The sequence below is a fragment of the Cebus imitator genome, unplaced genomic scaffold (assembly GCF_001604975.1).
Source record: "Cebus imitator isolate Cc_AM_T3 unplaced genomic scaffold, Cebus_imitator-1.0 Scaffold118, whole genome shotgun sequence".
In the NCBI taxonomy this organism is placed as follows: Eukaryota; Metazoa; Chordata; class Mammalia; order Primates; family Cebidae; genus Cebus; species Cebus imitator.
The window spans coordinates 5,674,442-5,692,674 of record NW_016107433.1 but is presented as its reverse complement, the minus strand read 5'-3'; the positions used below and the strand labels follow the sequence as shown (position 1 = coordinate 5,692,674).

Genomic DNA, 18,233 nt, shown 5'->3' with positions numbered 1-18,233 from the left:
AAAAAAAAAAAAAAAAAAAAAAAAAAAAAAAAAAAAAAAAACAACCCTGGACCATTAAAAATTGAGGTATCTTTAAAAACTGTCAAAACCAATCTTATCCATTATAGATCCGTGCAAAGTTTAGAAATAGTAAAAGGAGTAAATTTGGGTAATTGACTTTTGGCAACTGGTTCTAGAGCCATGTTGTGGTTAAGTGAGATGTTGCCTGTGGATATGTCTTTTGTGGCCCCAGATGCAGCCACCCCTTCAAGGTCTACCTGGGAGGAAGAGGACGGTGGCTATGGCTCCTCAAGGCGCTCGCAGTGGGAATCGCCCTCGCCAACACCTTCCTATCGGGATTCTGAGCGGAGCCATCGGCCGTCCACTCGGGATCGAGACAGGTGATGTTCTGGGCAGAGCAGCCTAGTTTCGATAGGTGGGCAGTAAGGCACCTTGGCAGAGAGAGCAGGTGGCAGCCAGAGGGACATGGCTTAGCTCAGTGACGGTTTTCTGATACTGGTGCTGCTGTTCCCAGGTCTGTGAGGGGCAAGTACTCGGATGACACACCTCTGCCAACTCCTTCCTACAAATACAACGAGTGGGCTGATGACAGAAGACACTTGGGGTCCACCCCGCGTCTGTCCAGGGGCCGAGGTGAGGCCTGGGGGCAGGAGGCAGAAGAGCAGTCTTGCTCACCCTAGCAAGTATGAGCAGGGGCTGCGCTTCTTGAGCCGTGCAGCCCTGCAGATCTGTCCAGGGCCACTGGGGATAGGCCAGGGCGTGGACTGACCTGCTCCCTGTGCTCCTCCAGGAAGACGTGAGGAGGGCGAAGAAGGCATTTCGTTTGACACGGAGGAGGAGCGGCAGCAGTGGGAGGATGACCAGAGGGTAAAGATTTATACCTCTGAGGGGCTGATTGAGGCTGGTGTCCGTCCACAGATGGGAGACCCTCCAGTGGGACTGGGCTTTGATGAGGGTGCAACTGATCCCTGTTCAGCCCCAAAGCCCTGGAGTCTCTGCAGAGGCATAGGTGGCACAGTGAACCCTGTCACTCACTGCAGTAGGCTGACTTTACTCTTCTGTTATGTGTTGGTGCCACCATGTGGTAAATCTAAGAAGTGCTGTTGTGATGGGCTGCCCTCCAGTCCTGTGTGTAGTCTCCCACTGGTTCTCCTCCAGATGGCACGTGGGTGCAGGGTGGCCTTTCTTACACCCTTCACAAGGGTAGCTCCATTGCAGTAGTGACTTCTTACCAAGCATCTCCTCCTCTGGTGGCCATGTCTCGTGCATAAACTTGATCTGTTCCTTATTCCCTTGCTTCGCCTCCTGCCCTGCAGCAAGCCGATCGGGATTGGTACATGATGGACGAGGGGTATGATGAGTTCCACAACCCGTTGGCCTATTCCTCCGAGGACTACGTGAGGAGACGGGAGCAGCACCTGCATAAACAGAAGCAGAAGCGCATTTCGGCTCAGCGGAGACAGATCAACGAGGTGAGGCTGCCTGCAGAAGTTGGAGCGGATTCAGAGCTGGAGGTGGAGCATGTGGGGAAGCAGCAGGTTATACCCAAGTGAGACCAGCACAGAAGCAGCAGGTTACACCCAAGTGAGGTCAGCACAGCTTGTCCCCCATTGCTGAGAAGACCATGTCCTCTGGCAGTGGAGGAGGAGTGGGTGATGAGCCTTTTAGGAGCTTAAGGATAGCCCCCGCTCGTACTTCTCTCTTCTGCGGTACTTCCCTGCGGCGAAGTACCGTTGATGGGAACAGGTGTGGTGGGAGCTGCCTCTGTGGGCTGTGTTCTTTGTGTTTCTGATGTGGGTTAGGGATGCTCACCATTCGTGTGTCCATCTAGAGGTTCTGATTTAGTTAAAAGGTACTGCTTCTTGGAACAAAGTCCTGCAGGTGATTCTGTCTGTGGAGCTGTGGGTAGAGGCTAGTGATATCTTTACAGCTACTAGTGGCCTTCTGTTGGGACTTGATATGTGAACTTGATATGGGACTTGATACCTGGTAACCTTTCAGGACGACTTTTGGGGTGGAAATTTGATTGTGGCTTCCAATGTGTCCTCACAGGATAACGAGCGCTGGGAGACGAACCGCATGCTCACCAGCGGGGTGGTCCATCGGCTGGAGGTGGACGAGGACTTTGAAGAGGACAATGCGGCCAAGGTGCACCTAATGGTGCACAATCTGGTGCCTCCCTTTCTGGATGGGCGCATTGTCTTCACCAAGCAGGTAAGCCTCCTCTGTGGCCAGGAACAAGACAGTTCAGAGAGACCTGAAGTGGGCCAGCTGCAGTGGTTCATGCCTTTGGGAGGCTGAGGTGGGCGGATCATTGGAGTACAGGATTCAAGACGAGCCTGGGCAATACAGTGAAACTCCATCTCAAAAGTACAGAAATTAGCTGGGCGTGGTGGTGGGCACCTGTGGTCCCAGCTATTTGGGAGGCTGAGGCAGGAGGATTGCTTGAACCTGGGAGGTGGAAACTGCGGTGAGCAGGCATCCCACCACTGTGCTCCAGCCTGGGTGACAGAGACAATGTCTCAAAAAAAAAAAAAAGAGCCCTGATGTGGAGACAGAAAGACAAAAGAGAAAGAAGAAAATAGCCAATAGCCTGTACCATGAGAGCGCGTGAGGGTAGCACTCACTTTCACAGGTAGGACTCTTATGAAATTGGCCCTCTTCCTCCACCTGCTGCAGCCGGAGCCAGTGATTCCAGTGAAGGATGCCACTTCTGACCTGGCCATCATTGCTCGGAAAGGCAGCCAAACAGTGCGGAAGCACAGGGAGCAGAAGGAGCGCAAGAAGGTTGGTTTCTTGTCACCAGGGTTGCAGTCTATGCATATTTTTTTCTTTTTTCTTCTTTTCAAAAGTCTTATTAGGCTACAGATAGGAGGTAGGACTCCCCTCCATCAAGTCCTTAGTCTTGATAGCCACGAAGCCTGGTGTTGGGAGAGCTGGAGACTGGGGGCTTGGAATGCATGGCTCGGAGCCACCAGCGCCCTGGGGGAGTTTATGACCTTTGGGGTGAAGCCTGCTGTCCACTGGGATTGATTTTCCGTTGCCCACAGTCACGTGGCAGGAGGGAGCAGGCTGACCTTTTTCCTTTTCAGGCCCAGCACAAACACTGGGAACTGGCTGGGACCAAACTGGGAGATATAATGGGCGTCAAGAAGGAGGAAGAGCCAGATAAACCTGTGACGGAGGACGGGAAGGTAGACTACAGGTGGGCAGCCTCTGCCAGCAGTGGAGCGGCCTTGCTCCAAAGATGGGGGGCCCTTCCGGGCAGTCGCGGCAGAACCCATCAACTTTGTGGCTTTTGAGTGGGAGATGCTTAAGATGCCTCTCAGCATCTTCTGCTCTCTTTCAGTCCCTTCCTCCTGGTCTCTTCACTGTCTTCTACTTTTTCCAGATGTGATTCCTGCTGTCCCCACTGTTTCCTCTGGTGCTGGTGTTGTGAGAGGAAAGAGGCCCAGGGAGGTTAAGTACTTGTCTGAGGTCACCCAGCTCGCCAATGAGAGACTTAGGATCAGACCCAGGCAGTCTTACGTCACAGCCCATGCCCTCAGCCACTCTGCTGAAGTGTCTCCCAGGTGTTCAGCATGGGCGGCTGGGTTTTACTCTCTTAGTTTTCAGTTCACTATAGGAACTTTAAAAAATTTTTTTTTTAATTTTAATTTTTTGAGACAGAGTCCTGCTTTGTCTCCCAGGCTGGAGTGCAGTGGTGTGATCTTGGCTCACTGCAACCTCTGCCTCCCAGGTTCAAGTGATTCTCCTGCCTCAGTCTCCCATATAGCTGAGAGATTACAGGCACCCGCTACCACACCCAGCTAAATTTTGTATTTTTATTACAGATGGGGTTTCACCAGGTTGGCCAGGCTGGTCTCAAACTTCTGACCTCAGGTGATCCGCCCTCCTTGGCCTCCCAAAATGCTGGGATTACAGGCATGAGCCACTGCGTCTGGCAAGAAGAACTATTTTTAAAAGGGGTTCTGAAATAGAAAGGGTTATCTTATTAGGCAGTGACTTCTCTGCTCATAGAGGCATCTAAGCAGATGCTGAGCTAGGATTCCTACGTTGGGCCAGTGGCTGGACTCACCTGTCCCTCAAGATCCTCATCCTTCGAATGCCCTCACATCCTACTGAACAGTCATTCGAGTTAATAATTCTCTCTACTCCTATGTGAAATGTCCAAATGACAAGTTGGTACTATTGATCAGTCCTTACTTGTCTCTAGTTAACTTAATTCCTTAGGTATTAGTTATTGGGTGACCAGGAGCAACTGGGTGAAATTAGAAATAGGAAGCATAACAGAGCATAGGGTGGCAAGTCTGCCAGGAAAAGTCTCCTGGGGAAGGGGTTGGGGAGGGGAGTGTGGACAGTGTGGAGCACTGAGCTGGTGGTGTCTTTTTGCCCTGCAGCCTTGGGAAAGTGACAGTGCTCTGAGTCTTGGGTGTGTATGTGTATCAGACATTGAGAGCTTTCAATAGAGGTTTCAGGTAACTGTTTAGTGGGGCTGTTCTCACAATTCTTTGAAAACAAAGCCCTACAGACTATGCTGTCCTGCGAAGAAGAGGGAGGAAGTTTGACCCATGTCACATGCTCTGCACCCTTACTTCCTTGCAAGGCCTGTGTGGCTATTTTAGCACTTTAGGTGTTGTGCTGAAATTGCCTGAGGGTATTTTCTACAAGTTAGTGGCCTGGGAATTGATTTCTGCTCCTTTTCTGCTTACTTTGTTTAGGTTAGAGCGTTTGCCAGCCTGGTTATCTGTAACTCCTCCAATCCATGTTCAGCTCTGTTGGACCCTGGGGTGTTGAATGTTTTGTGGATGATGGATTCTTAACGTGGCAATTTCAGTCCTTAGGTCGATGAGAACCATCTCAGATTCCCTGGCTGCTTTGGTGTCTCAGATTCTTGTGGAAGTCCTCATTCCTGAGTGTAGGAGGAAGGGCAGTAACCCAATCTGGAAGGGCAGCATAGGGCACCATGCAGGGTGTTTAGGCTGCTGTGTGTTCCTAGGACAGAGCAGAAGTTTGCAGATCACATGAAGAAAAAGAGCGAAGCCAGCAGTGAATTTGCAAAGAAGAAGTCCATCCTGGAGCAAAGGCAGTACTTGCCCATCTTCGCAGTGCAGCAGGAACTGCTCACTATTATTAGGTAACTTCACCCAGGGTCCAAGAATCCAGTGTCAAATCAGGGAGTCAGGAGCAGACCCAGGTCTCAGACCCATGTTTACCCAGGAGCTCTTTTCCCTTTTGTGCATTGCACCCAGTGGAGAAGGGAAATAATTTTTTTCTCTGACCTCATGCCTGGGGTACACCGCACAAAGTAACAGAGGGCACCATTTTGTTTTAGCTCACCTGTTTAAACCCCACCGTATTCCAGGTGTTTCAGGTGGTATCTCAGTAAGAGGCTGTTTTCCCAGTGAATTCTCCCTTCTAAGCTGGCATGCTCCTGGATAACTAGACATGGAGATAGGAGGTAGTGGAGGCTTCTTGGAGGCTGGGCGTTGGCCTCCTACTTGAGCTGATAAGCCCTTTGCCTGCTTGTCCTCGTAGAGACAACAGCATCGTGATCGTGGTTGGGGAGACGGGAAGTGGTAAGACCACTCAGCTGACGCAGTATCTGCATGAAGATGGTTACACGGACTATGGGATGATTGGGTGCACCCAGCCACGGCGCGTAGCTGCCATGTCAGTGGCCAAGAGAGTCAGTGAAGAGATGGGGGGAAACCTTGGCGAGGAGGTGAGTGGGCGTAGGGGCTGAGCCATGTCGTTATTCCCCAGTAGCTTCCACCCATTTTTGCTAAAGGGTGTGATCTGCTAAGGCCTGGACCCCAACATGGGGTGTGCTGGTGGTGAGCTGGTGGCCAGGACGTCCGAGCCATCTCTGACCTCCAGGTGGGCTACGCCATCCGCTTCGAAGACTGCACTTCAGAGAACACCTTGATCAAATACATGACTGATGGGATCCTGCTCCGAGAGTCCCTCCGGGAAGCTGACCTGGATCACTACAGCGCCATCATCATGGATGAGGCCCACGAGCGCTCCCTCAACACCGACGTGCTCTTTGGGCTGCTCCGGGAGGTGAGGGTTGTGTGGTTTGGTGCCTCTGCACATGGGGTGTTAACCAGAGCAGCACCAGTAGCTAGTGGGGTGCTCCAGGTGGGCTGAGGGGGTCTCTGGCAGGCTAGAGTTTCCCTGAGGCCTCCAGTTGCAGAGTTCAGATGTAGGTTGTAGTTTAGGCTGTTCTTGTTTCACTGAGAGTGACTTGGGGTTTTCTGCGCAGTGGCTTCGTTGCTTCGGGATTGGTTAAGAATTGAATAGGCCCTCAGCTTTGGCTTCTGTTTCCTTGGGAGTTGTGCTGATGGGATTGCAGGGCAGGAGCCAAGGGTCCCTACCACGGGGCCTCTGAGCGGCCTCTTCTCTCAGGTAGTGGCTCGGCGCTCAGACCTGAAGCTCATCGTCACATCAGCCACGATGGATGCGGAGAAGTTTGCTGCCTTTTTTGGGAATGTCCCCATCTTCCACATCCCTGGCCGTACCTTCCCTGTTGACATCCTCTTCAGCAAGGTATTGAGGCCTCCATGTTATGAACTGACCCTTCCATGCCATGCCTTTCTCTGATGAGAAGCCAGCTGGAGGGTGGAGGGTGGGTAGGGGACTGGGTTGGAGAAGATTTCATGGGTACCATGGTGCAAATGGAGCAGCCTGCAGCTGTGGGGCTCAGGGGGACAGAGGACTGTGCTCTGGGCAAAATTTTTTTTCATTGGTTTTTTGGGGCTGAACTATAGGTCCTAGGGAGGCACTGTGGCTTCTTTTAGAGGCCTTGCAGTCAGGCCTATCTAGAGGTGTGGTGGCGCTCAAAGTCTATGGCTCTAGCCCAGAGCAGGGCCTAGGCCACAGGCTTCCAGTACCTCCGCCTGACCATGTCCCTGCTGCTGTTGCAGACCCCGCAGGAGGATTACGTGGAGGCTGCGGTGAAGCAATCGTTGCAGGTGCACCTGTCAGGGGCCCCTGGGGACATCCTTATCTTCATGCCTGGCCAAGAGGACATTGAGGTGTGTGCCTTGATCACTGTGGTGAGTGGGTGACAGGTTAGGGTTCCGGTGTCTCACAGCTCCCTGGGCTCTCAGGTGACCTCAGACCAGATTGTGGAGCATCTGGAGGAACTGGAGAATGCGCCTGCCCTGGCTGTGTTGCCTATCTACTCCCAGCTGCCTTCTGACCTCCAGGCCAAAATCTTTCAGAAGGTGCGACAGCAGGAATGTCCAGGAATGGCTCCTGGAGTTCTCTAAAGGAAGCGAGAGGGGATGTGACTGTCCTGGCAGGGGGTGAGCTGGCAGGTGGGCTTTTTCCCCTCGTGGAGCATTTCCTGTCTCGAGGGACTCAGCTTTCCCTCCCTGTGTGTCTTGCCCGGCTCTAGGCTCCGGATGGCGTTCGGAAGTGCATTGTTGCCACCAACATTGCCGAGACGTCCCTGACAGTTGATGGCATCATGTTTGTTATCGATTCTGGTTATTGCAAATTAAAGGTAAGAGAAGACATGGGAGGCAGGGCCTGGGTCTTCACCGGAAGCTAACTGAGCTACGGGGTGGGAAGTCAGGGCCTTGCTGCGGGCCCCAGGATGTGGGAGCATAGTGGAGCTCACAGAGCTGGCGTTTGTGGGGAAGATGTCTTCAGGTGTTCATGAGAACATTCCTCGAGGCTCTTGGCTCCACAGGGCGGCTCCCGGTGCTTCTGGCTCTTCCTCTGCCATGTGCAGCAGCCAGGGCTTGTCTTTGTCTCAGGGCTGCCTCTGTTTTCCCCTCCCTCTGTCCTTCATCAGCACTTCGCTGTCCCCTCCTAGGTCTTCAACCCCAGGATCGGCATGGACGCTCTGCAGATCTATCCCATTAGCCAGGCCAATGCCAACCAGCGGTCAGGGCGGGCCGGCAGGACGGGCCCAGGTCAGTGTTTCAGGTAGGAGCCCTGTGCTAGCCTGCTTTCCGGGGTAGCGCTGGGGTTGCTGAGTGTGGGACCCAGGCTGGGGCGAGCAAGATGCTGGTCCCCAAGGCTAGAGGCCGCTGGTAGGGCTGCTACTTATTAGTCCTTTCATCCTGTGCTACTGAGTGGAAGGAAGGAGTGGTTTTCCCGGGAGCTCTGAGGTCTGAGGCTGACCTACATGGACGTAGGTCCACATGCAGGTAATACAGCCTATCTCCCTTCAGAGGGTAGGTCTGGACAAAGGATGCCACTGGTTCTTTTTCACTTCTGTTGTTCTCTTTCCTTGTTTTCTTTTTTTTTTTTCAATTAGAAACAGTTTTGCTCTGTCACCCGGGCTGGAGTGCAATGATGCAATCACAGCTCACTGCAGCCTTGACCTCCTGCACTCAAGTGAGCCTCCCACCTCAGCCTCCCAAGTGGCTGAGATTGCAGGCAGACCCCACCACACCTGGCTAATTTTTTCAAATTTTGTAGAGATGGGGTCTTGCTATGTTGCCCAGGCTGGTAGTGTGAACTTCTGGCCTCAAGTAATCCTCCTGTCTTGGCCTCCCAAAGTGTTGGCATTATAGGCGTGAGCCACTGTGCCTGTCTTTCTCCCCCTTTTTTTGTTACTATTTTTAAAAATAATGTATTTACTCTAGAGAGTTAGTGAATGTACAAATATATCAAGAAAATAAAACCCAGCCATGATTCTAATCCCAGGCCCATTGGTTCCAGAAATGAAACAGACAGGTAAGAGGCTCCAGAAGAAGAGCTGAACTGGCACATTGGACTTTTGAATAGGTGGAAGTCAGTGACTCACTGAAGTAGGGGGTTGGGAGAAGAAATGAGAAATTTCCTCCCTGCCTGTGGGATTTCATCTGTACTGGCTGCTGTGGGGTTTCTTTATTGTGAGAAGATGGTGTCTTCTCCCTGCCAGGCTCTACACCCAGAGCGCCTATAAGAACGAGCTCCTGACCACCACGGTGCCCGAGATCCAGAGGACCAACCTGGCCAATGTGGTGCTGCTGCTCAAGTCCCTCGGGGTGCAGGACCTGCTGCAGTTCCACTTCATGGACCCGCCCCCGGAGGACAACATGCTCAACTCCATGTATCAGCTCTGGATCCTTGGGGCCCTGGACAACACAGGTGAGGTGGCCCTGGGAGTCTTACGGGTGCTGGTGCTTGACTTGCCCCCTTCCTCCACTGTCCCGTCAAATATCTGGGCTTGCTTATCTCTCCTAGGTGGTCTGACCTCTACCGGGCGGCTGATGGTGGAGTTCCCGCTGGACCCTGCCCTGTCCAAGATGCTCATCGTGTCCTGTGACATGGGCTGTAGCTCTGAGATCCTACTCATCGTCTCCATGCTCTCGGTCCCGGCCATCTTCTACAGGCCCAAGGTGGGGCAGCGGCCAGCTCTCCTCTCCCACCAGAGGGCTCGAGGAAGTGTTGGAGAGGGGAATGGCTTCTCTCTGTATCACTGAAATGGAACAGAAGGCAGAATCAAAGTTTCTGAAGAATGATTTTGCTGTTCTTGGTTAAGCAGGTTTGGGGTAGGGGAAAGGAAGGGTTGGGCCAGTGGTTCTCAGGGAATGCTTTGGAATTTGCAAGAGCATTTTTTATCTTCTAGTATGATTGCTCTTGAGCCCTCATGTTTTAGAATAGACTTTTTAAAAATTATTTTTATTTTTCTTAAATTGTCAGGGTAACCTGTTGACATGTTTGAAGTTCTCTGTGTGGGTAGGTGGTAGTGTTAGAACCTCTGGGATGTGCTCAGTGGGCCTGGACTCCCCTGTGCTTAGAGCGAGTGTTCTTTTTCCTTTCCTAGGGCAGAGAAGAGGAGAGCGATCAAATCCGGGAGAAGTTTGCTGTCCCTGAGAGTGATCACTTGACCTACCTGAATGTCTACCTGCAGTGGAAGAACAATAATTACTCCACCATTTGGTGTAACGATCATTTCATCCATGCTAAGGCCATGCGGAAGGTAGGGGTGGTGGCCATGATGAGCAAGATATTGGGATGAGGGGAGGGTGGGGAGGGAAGCAGGGATCCCTCCTGGTGCCTCCATGTCCTGCCCCAGGTCCGGGAGGTGCGAGCTCAACTCAAGGACATCATGGTGCAGCAGCGGATGAGCCTGGCCTCATGTGGCACTGACTGGGACATCGTCAGGAAGTGCATCTGTGCTGCCTACTTCCACCAAGCAGCCAAGCTCAAGGTGAGCCCGGGAGCCCCTGGGCCCTTACTGGCCTGATACCTATCTGTATGAGGGCAGAGTTCTTCCTTTCTCCTGGTGTGGTTCTGCAGATCTGGGCTTCCGCCAAAGGGTGTGTCAGTACAGCATTAAGGAATGGGGTGGCTGCCCAAAGGGGTGGTGTTTTCCTGACATGACTGCCTGTTCTGTCTCCTTCCTAGGGAATTGGGGAGTACGTGAACATCCGCACAGGGATGCCCTGCCACTTGCACCCCACCAGCTCCCTTTTTGGAATGGGCTACACCCCAGATTACATAGTGTATCATGAGTTGGTCATGACCACCAAGGTGAGTCTTTTCCAAGGTGCTTGCATAACGCAGGGCCGCCTGTCTGGGCCAGGCCTTGAAACCCCTCACTGCCTTCTGGCATGAGCTTTTAGCCTGGGAGCCTTGAGGCCACGTGTGTTGCCATATGAAACTGGTTTTCATTTGGGTACTCGGGGAAGTTCTGCACAGGGTTGAGTCGTAGACTGCAGTGACCTCAGCCATGCGTGCAGGATCATTCCCCACTTGCTGCTTGGGATGAGCAACCCCTGTTGGTGTCATTCGAAGGATTTTTGGAGGGGTTAGGCCTTTTCTGTTAGATACTAGGGGATATTTTCTTAAGCGTGGAGGAATTTGGATGGGAGTATCTGGGGTTTTTACTTTCCTTTTTCAGCCTTGCAGGGCCAGGGATTGGGCCCTTCCCACGTGGCTTCTAATTGTGGAACCACTCTGGGAGGGACATTGGCCCTCCTGTGACCCTCGCCTCCTTGCCCTTCTGCCCGCAGGAGTATATGCAATGTGTGACTGCCGTGGACGGGGAGTGGCTGGCGGAGCTGGGCCCCATGTTCTATAGCGTGAAACAGGCAGGCAAGTCACGGCAGGTGAGGCTTCTGTGCTCTACCCAGAGGTGCTGTTTGCCTGTGGGGTTGATGTTCCCTCAGCTTGTATTGAAGGCTCATCATCATCCAGCCCACTTACTTCTCTCTCCAAACATAAAGGCTGTGATCCAGCAGGCTGGTCTGTCTGATTCCCCACCACCCATTCCAGTTGTTTGGTAGGCTGAGCCTTTAGAAATAAAACCAAAAAACTCATTATTGAAAAGTCCAAATATTCATAACAGTGGGAAAAAAACAGTACAACAGGCCACCACGAATTCATTGCCATGCCTCTGTAATTGTCAACATTTGGTCAGTTTCACTATTCCTACCCCCCCTCCACACACATCCATTTTTTTTTTTCTGGAATATTTTAAAGCTTATCTCATATATCATATTATTCATCCATAAATACTTGAGTATGTGTCTCTGAGTAAAAGGACTTTAAAAATTTCTAAATATAACCTCTGTGCCATTATCACTCTTAAAAAAATGAATACTTAATGTCACCTAAGTCTCTAGTCTACATTCGGATTTCCCCATTTATCTCAAAGATAATGCTTTATGATGAATAAGGATCCAGGTATTGCAACTGCTTATGTCTGTTAACTGTTTCATTCTAGAACAGGCTCCGCCTCATGCTTTTTTTCATGACATTGATTTATAGGAGCAGCCAGGTCATTTGTCCTGTTGAATAGTCCGTATGATGTATTTGCCTCATTGCTTGGTGTTTAACCTATGCCTGTGTTTCATGTACTTGTTGTAAGCTGGTGATGAGTCTGACTGCTTGATTAGATCCCAGCTCAGCTGTGTGTGGCAGAAATACCTGCATATGGCGCTGTGAACCTCCTCTTAGATGCTGTCAGGAGACATGTGAGGTCTGGTGGCCCCACCTTTGCTGATGGGAGGATGGATGAGAGGCCCCAGTGGTGGCATTCTGCCCCTTCCCTGATAGGTTTCCACTGCTTCTCCATCTCTTCGAGGTTTTAGTGTCTGTTGATGGCCATCACCTAGATCCATTATTTAAGGTTGCAAAATGGTGCTGGGCTTTTGCTTTCCCCTTTCATAGCATAATTCTCTCTACTCTGGGCCTGCCTGCACCTTCTGCCTGTTCATTCCAGCCAGCAGGTAACATCATCTGTGTTTTTCTGTACTTCCTGGCATAGCTGTGAACTTGATTTTTTAAATAAGAAAGAAATGTAAGTACTCCCTGGACTGAGGCGTGACTGGGTTAGGACTCACTTGTCCAGTGTCTCAAGTCAATGAAAAAAGCAGGCCTCAGCTGCAGAAGAGAAGGCGGCCTTGGTATCAGGGCAGGTAGCCATGTGGAGTGCTGGCCCGGTGGACGTAGCACCTGGTTTGTGGCAGGGACATGAGTGCTGACAAGGCCGCCTTCCTCAGTGGTCCCCAGTAGGCTGAGCCAAGCCTGTCCTTCTTCTCTAGGAGAACCGTCGCCGGGCCAAAGAGGAAGCCACTGCCATGGAGGAGGAGATGGCGCTGGCCGAGGAGCAGCTGCGAGCCCGGCGGCAGGAGCAGGAGAAGCGCAGCCCCCTGGGCAGTGTCAGGTGAGCTCCTGCCGTAAGACTGGGGCGCACCCATCCCAGGAGGCTGCCAGAGACCAGGCCCTGATGCAGGGCCAGGATTTATGAGAAGGTGCATGCGTGAAGGTGAACTGGTGACAGAAGTTGCTTGTGTGTTGGGTGGTCACATGGACGCGTGGGAGGAGTTCCAGACAGCTTTAAAGGGGTGAATGTACACCTGTAACCTCTGCTTATTGGCTCAGATTCAGGGCCTGAGGTTGCCTGGAGTAGCAGGGCGGGTCTCACATCTTTCCTCACAGTGCAGTGGAGAGAAGAGCTCCTTGGGCTTCTGAGTCTGTGCTGGTCCCTGGAGTTAGGCCACACTTGAAGGTTGCAGGCACAGTCCTCTGTGAGACCGCCCTCACTTCAGATACCAGCTGCAGGTGTGGACATCATCCTTACTTCCAGCCAACCTGCTACAAATTTGGCGATCCCTATGGACTCCTGCAGCTTCAATATTTGCTTGAATGACTTCCAGAACTCCAGAGAGTGCTGTACTTACCATTATAGCTTTATTATAGCAAAAAGGTACAAAGTAGAACCAGCCAAAGGGAGAGATGCATAGAGCCAGGTCTGCGAGGGTCTCAAAGGCAAAGCCTTGTTTGTCCTCAGGACCATGTCCCCCCGTGGCACATTGATGCATGACAGTATGACAGGGTATTGCCAGCTAGGAAGCTCACTTGAACTTCCATGTCCAGAGTTCTTATCATCAGGGTTCTGTTACTTAGGCATGAATGACTGAATCATTGTCACGTGGTAGAGCCCAATCTTCACCCCCCCCCCGTCCTCTTCAGAGGCGAGGCTGACAGCACGTGGCTCAGAGCCCCAACGCTAACCCCGTGGCTGAGAGGCCAGCCTGCCTTGAGTCATCTTGTTGGATAAACTCAGGAGCTCACCAAGAGTCACCTCATTAGTGTGATCTCTCAAACGAGGGCTGAGGGGCCCCCATGAATAGCAGACACTTCAGTCACTTGGGAAATTCCAAGGGTTTAGAGTTGCCTCCCAGGCACTGGGACAAAGGCAGGTGAAATTCTTTGTGACACAGCTGGAGTGGTGCTAAAGCTGCCTTTGTAGTTCACATACGGACTCTGGAAGGAGTTGTTAAAATCCAATCTGAAGCATATTGGAATGAGTGAGCTTCCTTGATTATATCATCAGTCGAACATGGGGATGGCAGGGGAGTGGGAATGTGCCGAGGAGGAGATCCCTTGGCCCCAGAGCTCCCCACCACAGGTTAGGACAGTAAGGCCTGGGACTCTGCATCCTCCTGCCCTCCCTCCCGGCGGAGAGGGCACGGTGTTTCCTGATTCCTCCTGTTGTGTCTCCAGGTCTACGAAGATCTACACTCCAGGCCGGAAAGAGCAAGGAGAGCCCATGACCCCTCGCCGCACACCAGCCCGCTTTGGTCTGTGAGCTGAGGCTGTCCCCGGAGAGGATGGCAGCAAGTATTGGGCCCTGAGCCCTCTAGCAGAAGCCCTGAGGCTGCGGACAAAGCCATTCATCTGAGGACTTTTATCTGTGCACTTCATGGCCCTGAGGCAGTTCCTGCTGGACCAGGCTCTGTGGCAGAGGATGTGGGGTTCTTCCGTGCAGGAGCGTGGCATGGTGGGAGCCAGGCTGCAGAGCATCTGAGATGCTGCCTGGGCAGCGGGAGGTGGCTGGACCCATCGCATCCAAATAAACCAGCCCAGGACACTTGGCATATGTGTGACTTGGCTGTGGCTATGTCTTTTTTAATCCTTGTGTAAAGCAGCAAAAAATACGTAAAGGGAATTGTAATTTGGTTATAATTCAGGATTTGGAAATAAATTTATTATTTGTAAAACAGGATTGCATTTCTGACTTCTTTTTTCGCCCCCTTAAATCACATAATAAAGAAGGGGGCCGCAGAAGCTTGCCCTGACTTCCTTGCACGAATCATCCTGGAACTCTGCCCTTATTTCCGTACAGGGCAGGCTGAGCTCTGAGGGTGCCCAGCTGCTCCTGAGGTTGCGGGGCAATGGCAGAGCTGCCTCAATGGCCAGGTGGTGGGAGGCGGGTAAGCAGGAGTCCGCCCCAGCCTTACCTGGGAGGGTTTGGCTGCTTGAAAGAGGTCCATGTGATTGCTCAGGATGGCAGAGGGTAAGAGCTGTCCATTGACTGAAAAACTGTAAAATGTTGCTTATTGATTTTCATGTAAAAGGTGACTCTTATGCCAGCATCCACAGTGTTTTCTCTTCTTAAGCAGTCTCTTAAGTCTGCTGAGGTGGCTTTTTGGGTGTTTGCTCCTTTGCACCAACCATGGTCTGTCTGTATCTTGTGATTCCTCTGGGCCGGGCTTCTGCCAGGTGTGCTGGTTGGCAGGTTCTGTGTTGGGGTTGAGTCACAGGCAGGATTGGGGCTCAGAAGCACCTTGGTGCTAGGCCAGTGCCAGTGTCAGCCCTGTAGTGTGTGCCTGATGGGCTGTTAGTTCTGATCCCTTTCTCCCTCTGTTCCTGGGATTTGCATTTCTATGTTATAACTCAATAAATGTTAAAATGTAAGTCAATCTTGTGGGTAGGCTTGGAGGCCTCGCTTTGCCAGCCAGCACCAGCTACCACCTCTGCCTGCATTCTCCTTACTTCTAGCCCCCTTGGGTCCAACCCAAACTTCTAATTTAATGCAGGCGGAAATGGGCTTTTCAGGGCTCCGTAGTGGAGACAGGGCTGCCAGCACTTTGCCTAGGAAGACTTCTAAGCTTAGTGCTAGGTTGGAAAACTAGGAGAAGATGGCTGATATGTGACCTATTTACACTCAGGCAACAGAGTAGGAAACAGATTGAGGTTCTGGTTAACAGTTATTATTACTACTTTTTTTTCTTAAGATGGAATTTTGCTCTGTCACCCAGGCTGGAGTGCAGTGGTGAGATCTGGCTCACTGCAACCTCCGCCTTCCAGGTTCAAGTGATTCTCTTGCCTCAGCCTCCCAAGTAGCTGGGACTACAGGCACGTGCCACCATGCCCAGCTAATTTTTTGTATTTTTAGTAGAGACAGGGTTTCACCATGTTGGCCAGGATGATCTCGATCTCCTGACCTTGTGATCTGCCCACCTCGACGTCCAAAAGTGCTGGGATTACAGGCATGAGCCACCGCGCCTGGCCTACAGTTATTATTAATAAGCTGTGACCTTGGTCACAAACTCACCAAGTCCCTTAGATAAAATATAAGGTCAGAGAGGCTGTTAAAACAATGGGTCCAACCCAACCTTCTAATTTAAAACCAAGGAACACATGGTGAAGGATACTTGGTGCATGTGGGTGCTGCAAGAGGAATGGAGAGCCCCACCCACAGCAGCTCTCCCTGAATCTGTCACAGTACTGTGGCTTCTGCTCAAGGTTTTGTCTCTTCCTGTGTTTCTAGTGTGTTTTTTAAATGACAGACCCTTTCCATTTGGATCTTCCTTAAAGTTCCTTCCAGCTTTAATATTCTGATTCTGTCTTTTCTTCAGATGGCAACTGATGGTTTTTCTAGAGGTACAAAAGCATACCTATAACACCACCATGGTCTCTAGCCCCATGGCCCCGTAGTGGACTCCTGAGTCTGGCTGACACTTGTTATTTCCTGTACTTTTTATTTAGTGCGGTCATCCTAATGGCTGGTATCTCAATGCAGTTTTGATTTGCATTTCCCTAATTATTAGTGGTGTTGAGTATCTTTTCATGTGCTTATTATTGGCCATTTGTTTATCTTCTTTGGAGAAATGTCTCAAGTCCTCTTCATATATATATATATATATATATATATATATAAAGCATTGGTAACTTTTTTTTAATTTTAAGTTTCAACTTTTAGATACAGAGGGTACATTTGCAGGTTATATGGGTATACTGTGTGATCTGGAGGTTTAGGGTATGGAGCCCATCACCCAGCTAGGGAGCACAATACCCAACAGGTATTTTTTCAGCCCATTTCCTTTTCTCTACTCCCCTTGTCCAATAGTCCACAGTATTTACTGTTCCTATATTTATGCTCCTGTGTGCTCAGTGTTTAGCTCCCACTTGTGAGAAGGGGTGGTATTTGATTTTCTGTTCCTGCACGAATTGGCTTAGGATTATGGCCTTCAGCTGCATCCATGTTGTTGCGAGGGACATGATTTCATTGTTTTCTATGGCTGCGTAGTATCCCATGGTGTGCATGTACCACATTTCCTTTATCCAGTCCACCATTGCTAGGCACCTAGGTTGATTCCATGTCTTTGCTATTGTGAACAGTGTAGCAGTGAACATGCGAGTGCATGCATCTTTTTGGTAGAATGATTTATTTTTCTTTGGGTATACACCGAGTCATGGGACTGCTGGGTTGAATGGTAGCTGTGTTTTAAGTTAATTGAGAAAACTTCATTTTTTCACAGTGGCTGAACTAACTTACATTCTCACAAATAGTAATTGTTGCCTTTTCTTGCCAGCCTTGCCAGCATCTGTTATTTTTTGACTTTTTAGTAATAGCCATTCTGACTGGTGCGAGATAGTATTTTATTGTGGTTTTGATTTGCATTTCTCTGATGGTTAGCGATGATGAGCATTTTTTCATATGCTTGTTGGCTGCTTGTATGTTTTTTGCTTAAGTTCCTTATAGATTCTGGACATTAGGCCTTTGCCGGCTGCATAGTTTGTGACTATTTCCTCCCATTCTGTAGGTTGTATGTTTACTCCGCTGACAGTTACTTTTGCTGTATAGAATCTCTTTAGTTTATTAGGTCCCTCTTACCAATTTTTGTTTTTGTTGCAATTGTTTTTGATGACTTAACCAAAAATTCTTTGCCAGAGCTGGTGTCAAGAATGATTTCTATAGGTTGAGGTCTTGCATTTAAATCTTTAATCCACCTGGAGTTAATTTTTGTATATGGTGAAAGATAGGGGTCCAGTTTCATTCTTCAGCATATGCTCTGCCAATTTTGGAACCGAGTTGTTTTCTTGAGTTTTAGGAGTTCTGTATCTATTCTGGATATTAACATCACAGATATGATGGAAATATTTTCTCCTGTGGGTTGCCTTTTTATGATACTGCTTTTGATGCACAAAATTTTAAAATTTTCATGAAGTCTAATTTGTCTGTTATTTCTTTTGGTGCCTGTGCCTTTGGTGTTATACCCAGGAAATCACTGCCAAATATAATGTCATGAAGGGTTTGTTCTAGGTCTTCTATTAGTTTTGTAGTTTTAGTGGTTACATTTAGGTCTTTGATCCATTTTGAGTTAAATTTCATATATGGTGTTAGGTAAGGGCACAGCTTTATTCTTTTGCATGCAAATACCAAGTTTTCCCAACACCATTTGTTGGAGAACAAAAAGAAAAACAAATACTATCCTTTCCCCAAGGATGGCATCCTTGTCAAAATTATTTGACCATATATGTGAGGGTTTATTTCTGGAATTCTTTCTATTCTATTCCATTGGTTTGTATGTCTGTCTTTTGGTTTCTATGGCAGCACCACACTATTTTGATTACTATAGGTTTGTAGTAAGTTTTGAAATCAGTAAGTTCTTCAGCTTTGTTCTTCTTTTTTCAGATTGTTTTGGTTATTGGGATGCCTTAAGATGCCATGTGGTTAGGTTGCGTTTTCTTATTTCTGCAAAAAAAAA

At 49.9% G+C, this 18,233-nt stretch overlaps 1 protein-coding gene across 4 annotated transcripts in view; it reads left to right on the top strand.

Moving 5' to 3' along the window:
• The window catches only part of DHX38 (DEAH-box helicase 38), an 18,684-nt gene extending 4,223 nt beyond the window's left edge, over nucleotides 1-14,461 (top strand). For all 4 annotated transcript variants that reach the window (XM_037742345.1, XM_017539357.2, XM_017539356.2 and 1 more), the window contains exons 5-27: nucleotides 233-380; nucleotides 515-633; nucleotides 791-867; nucleotides 1,317-1,472; nucleotides 2,053-2,214; nucleotides 2,680-2,787; nucleotides 3,093-3,205; nucleotides 5,000-5,137; nucleotides 5,539-5,725; nucleotides 5,881-6,066; nucleotides 6,412-6,552; nucleotides 6,930-7,040; nucleotides 7,116-7,232; nucleotides 7,406-7,513; nucleotides 7,829-7,941; nucleotides 8,885-9,093; nucleotides 9,190-9,344; nucleotides 9,773-9,928; nucleotides 10,025-10,159; nucleotides 10,357-10,482; nucleotides 10,965-11,060; nucleotides 12,498-12,619; nucleotides 13,963-14,461. In XM_037742345.1, coding sequence (XP_037598273.1) covers nucleotides 233-380; nucleotides 515-633; nucleotides 791-867; nucleotides 1,317-1,472; nucleotides 2,053-2,214; nucleotides 2,680-2,787; nucleotides 3,093-3,205; nucleotides 5,000-5,137; nucleotides 5,539-5,725; nucleotides 5,881-6,066; nucleotides 6,412-6,552; nucleotides 6,930-7,040; nucleotides 7,116-7,232; nucleotides 7,406-7,513; nucleotides 7,829-7,941; nucleotides 8,885-9,093; nucleotides 9,190-9,344; nucleotides 9,773-9,928; nucleotides 10,025-10,159; nucleotides 10,357-10,482; nucleotides 10,965-11,060; nucleotides 12,498-12,619; nucleotides 13,963-14,047 — 3,068 coding nt within the window. In that variant the 3' untranslated portion in view covers nucleotides 14,048-14,461. The remainder of the gene's footprint in view (nucleotides 1-232; nucleotides 381-514; nucleotides 634-790; nucleotides 868-1,316; nucleotides 1,473-2,052; nucleotides 2,215-2,679; nucleotides 2,788-3,092; nucleotides 3,206-4,999; nucleotides 5,138-5,538; nucleotides 5,726-5,880; nucleotides 6,067-6,411; nucleotides 6,553-6,929; nucleotides 7,041-7,115; nucleotides 7,233-7,405; nucleotides 7,514-7,828; nucleotides 7,942-8,884; nucleotides 9,094-9,189; nucleotides 9,345-9,772; nucleotides 9,929-10,024; nucleotides 10,160-10,356; nucleotides 10,483-10,964; nucleotides 11,061-12,497; nucleotides 12,620-13,962) is intronic.
• Nucleotides 14,462-18,233: the final 3,772 nt, after the last annotated feature.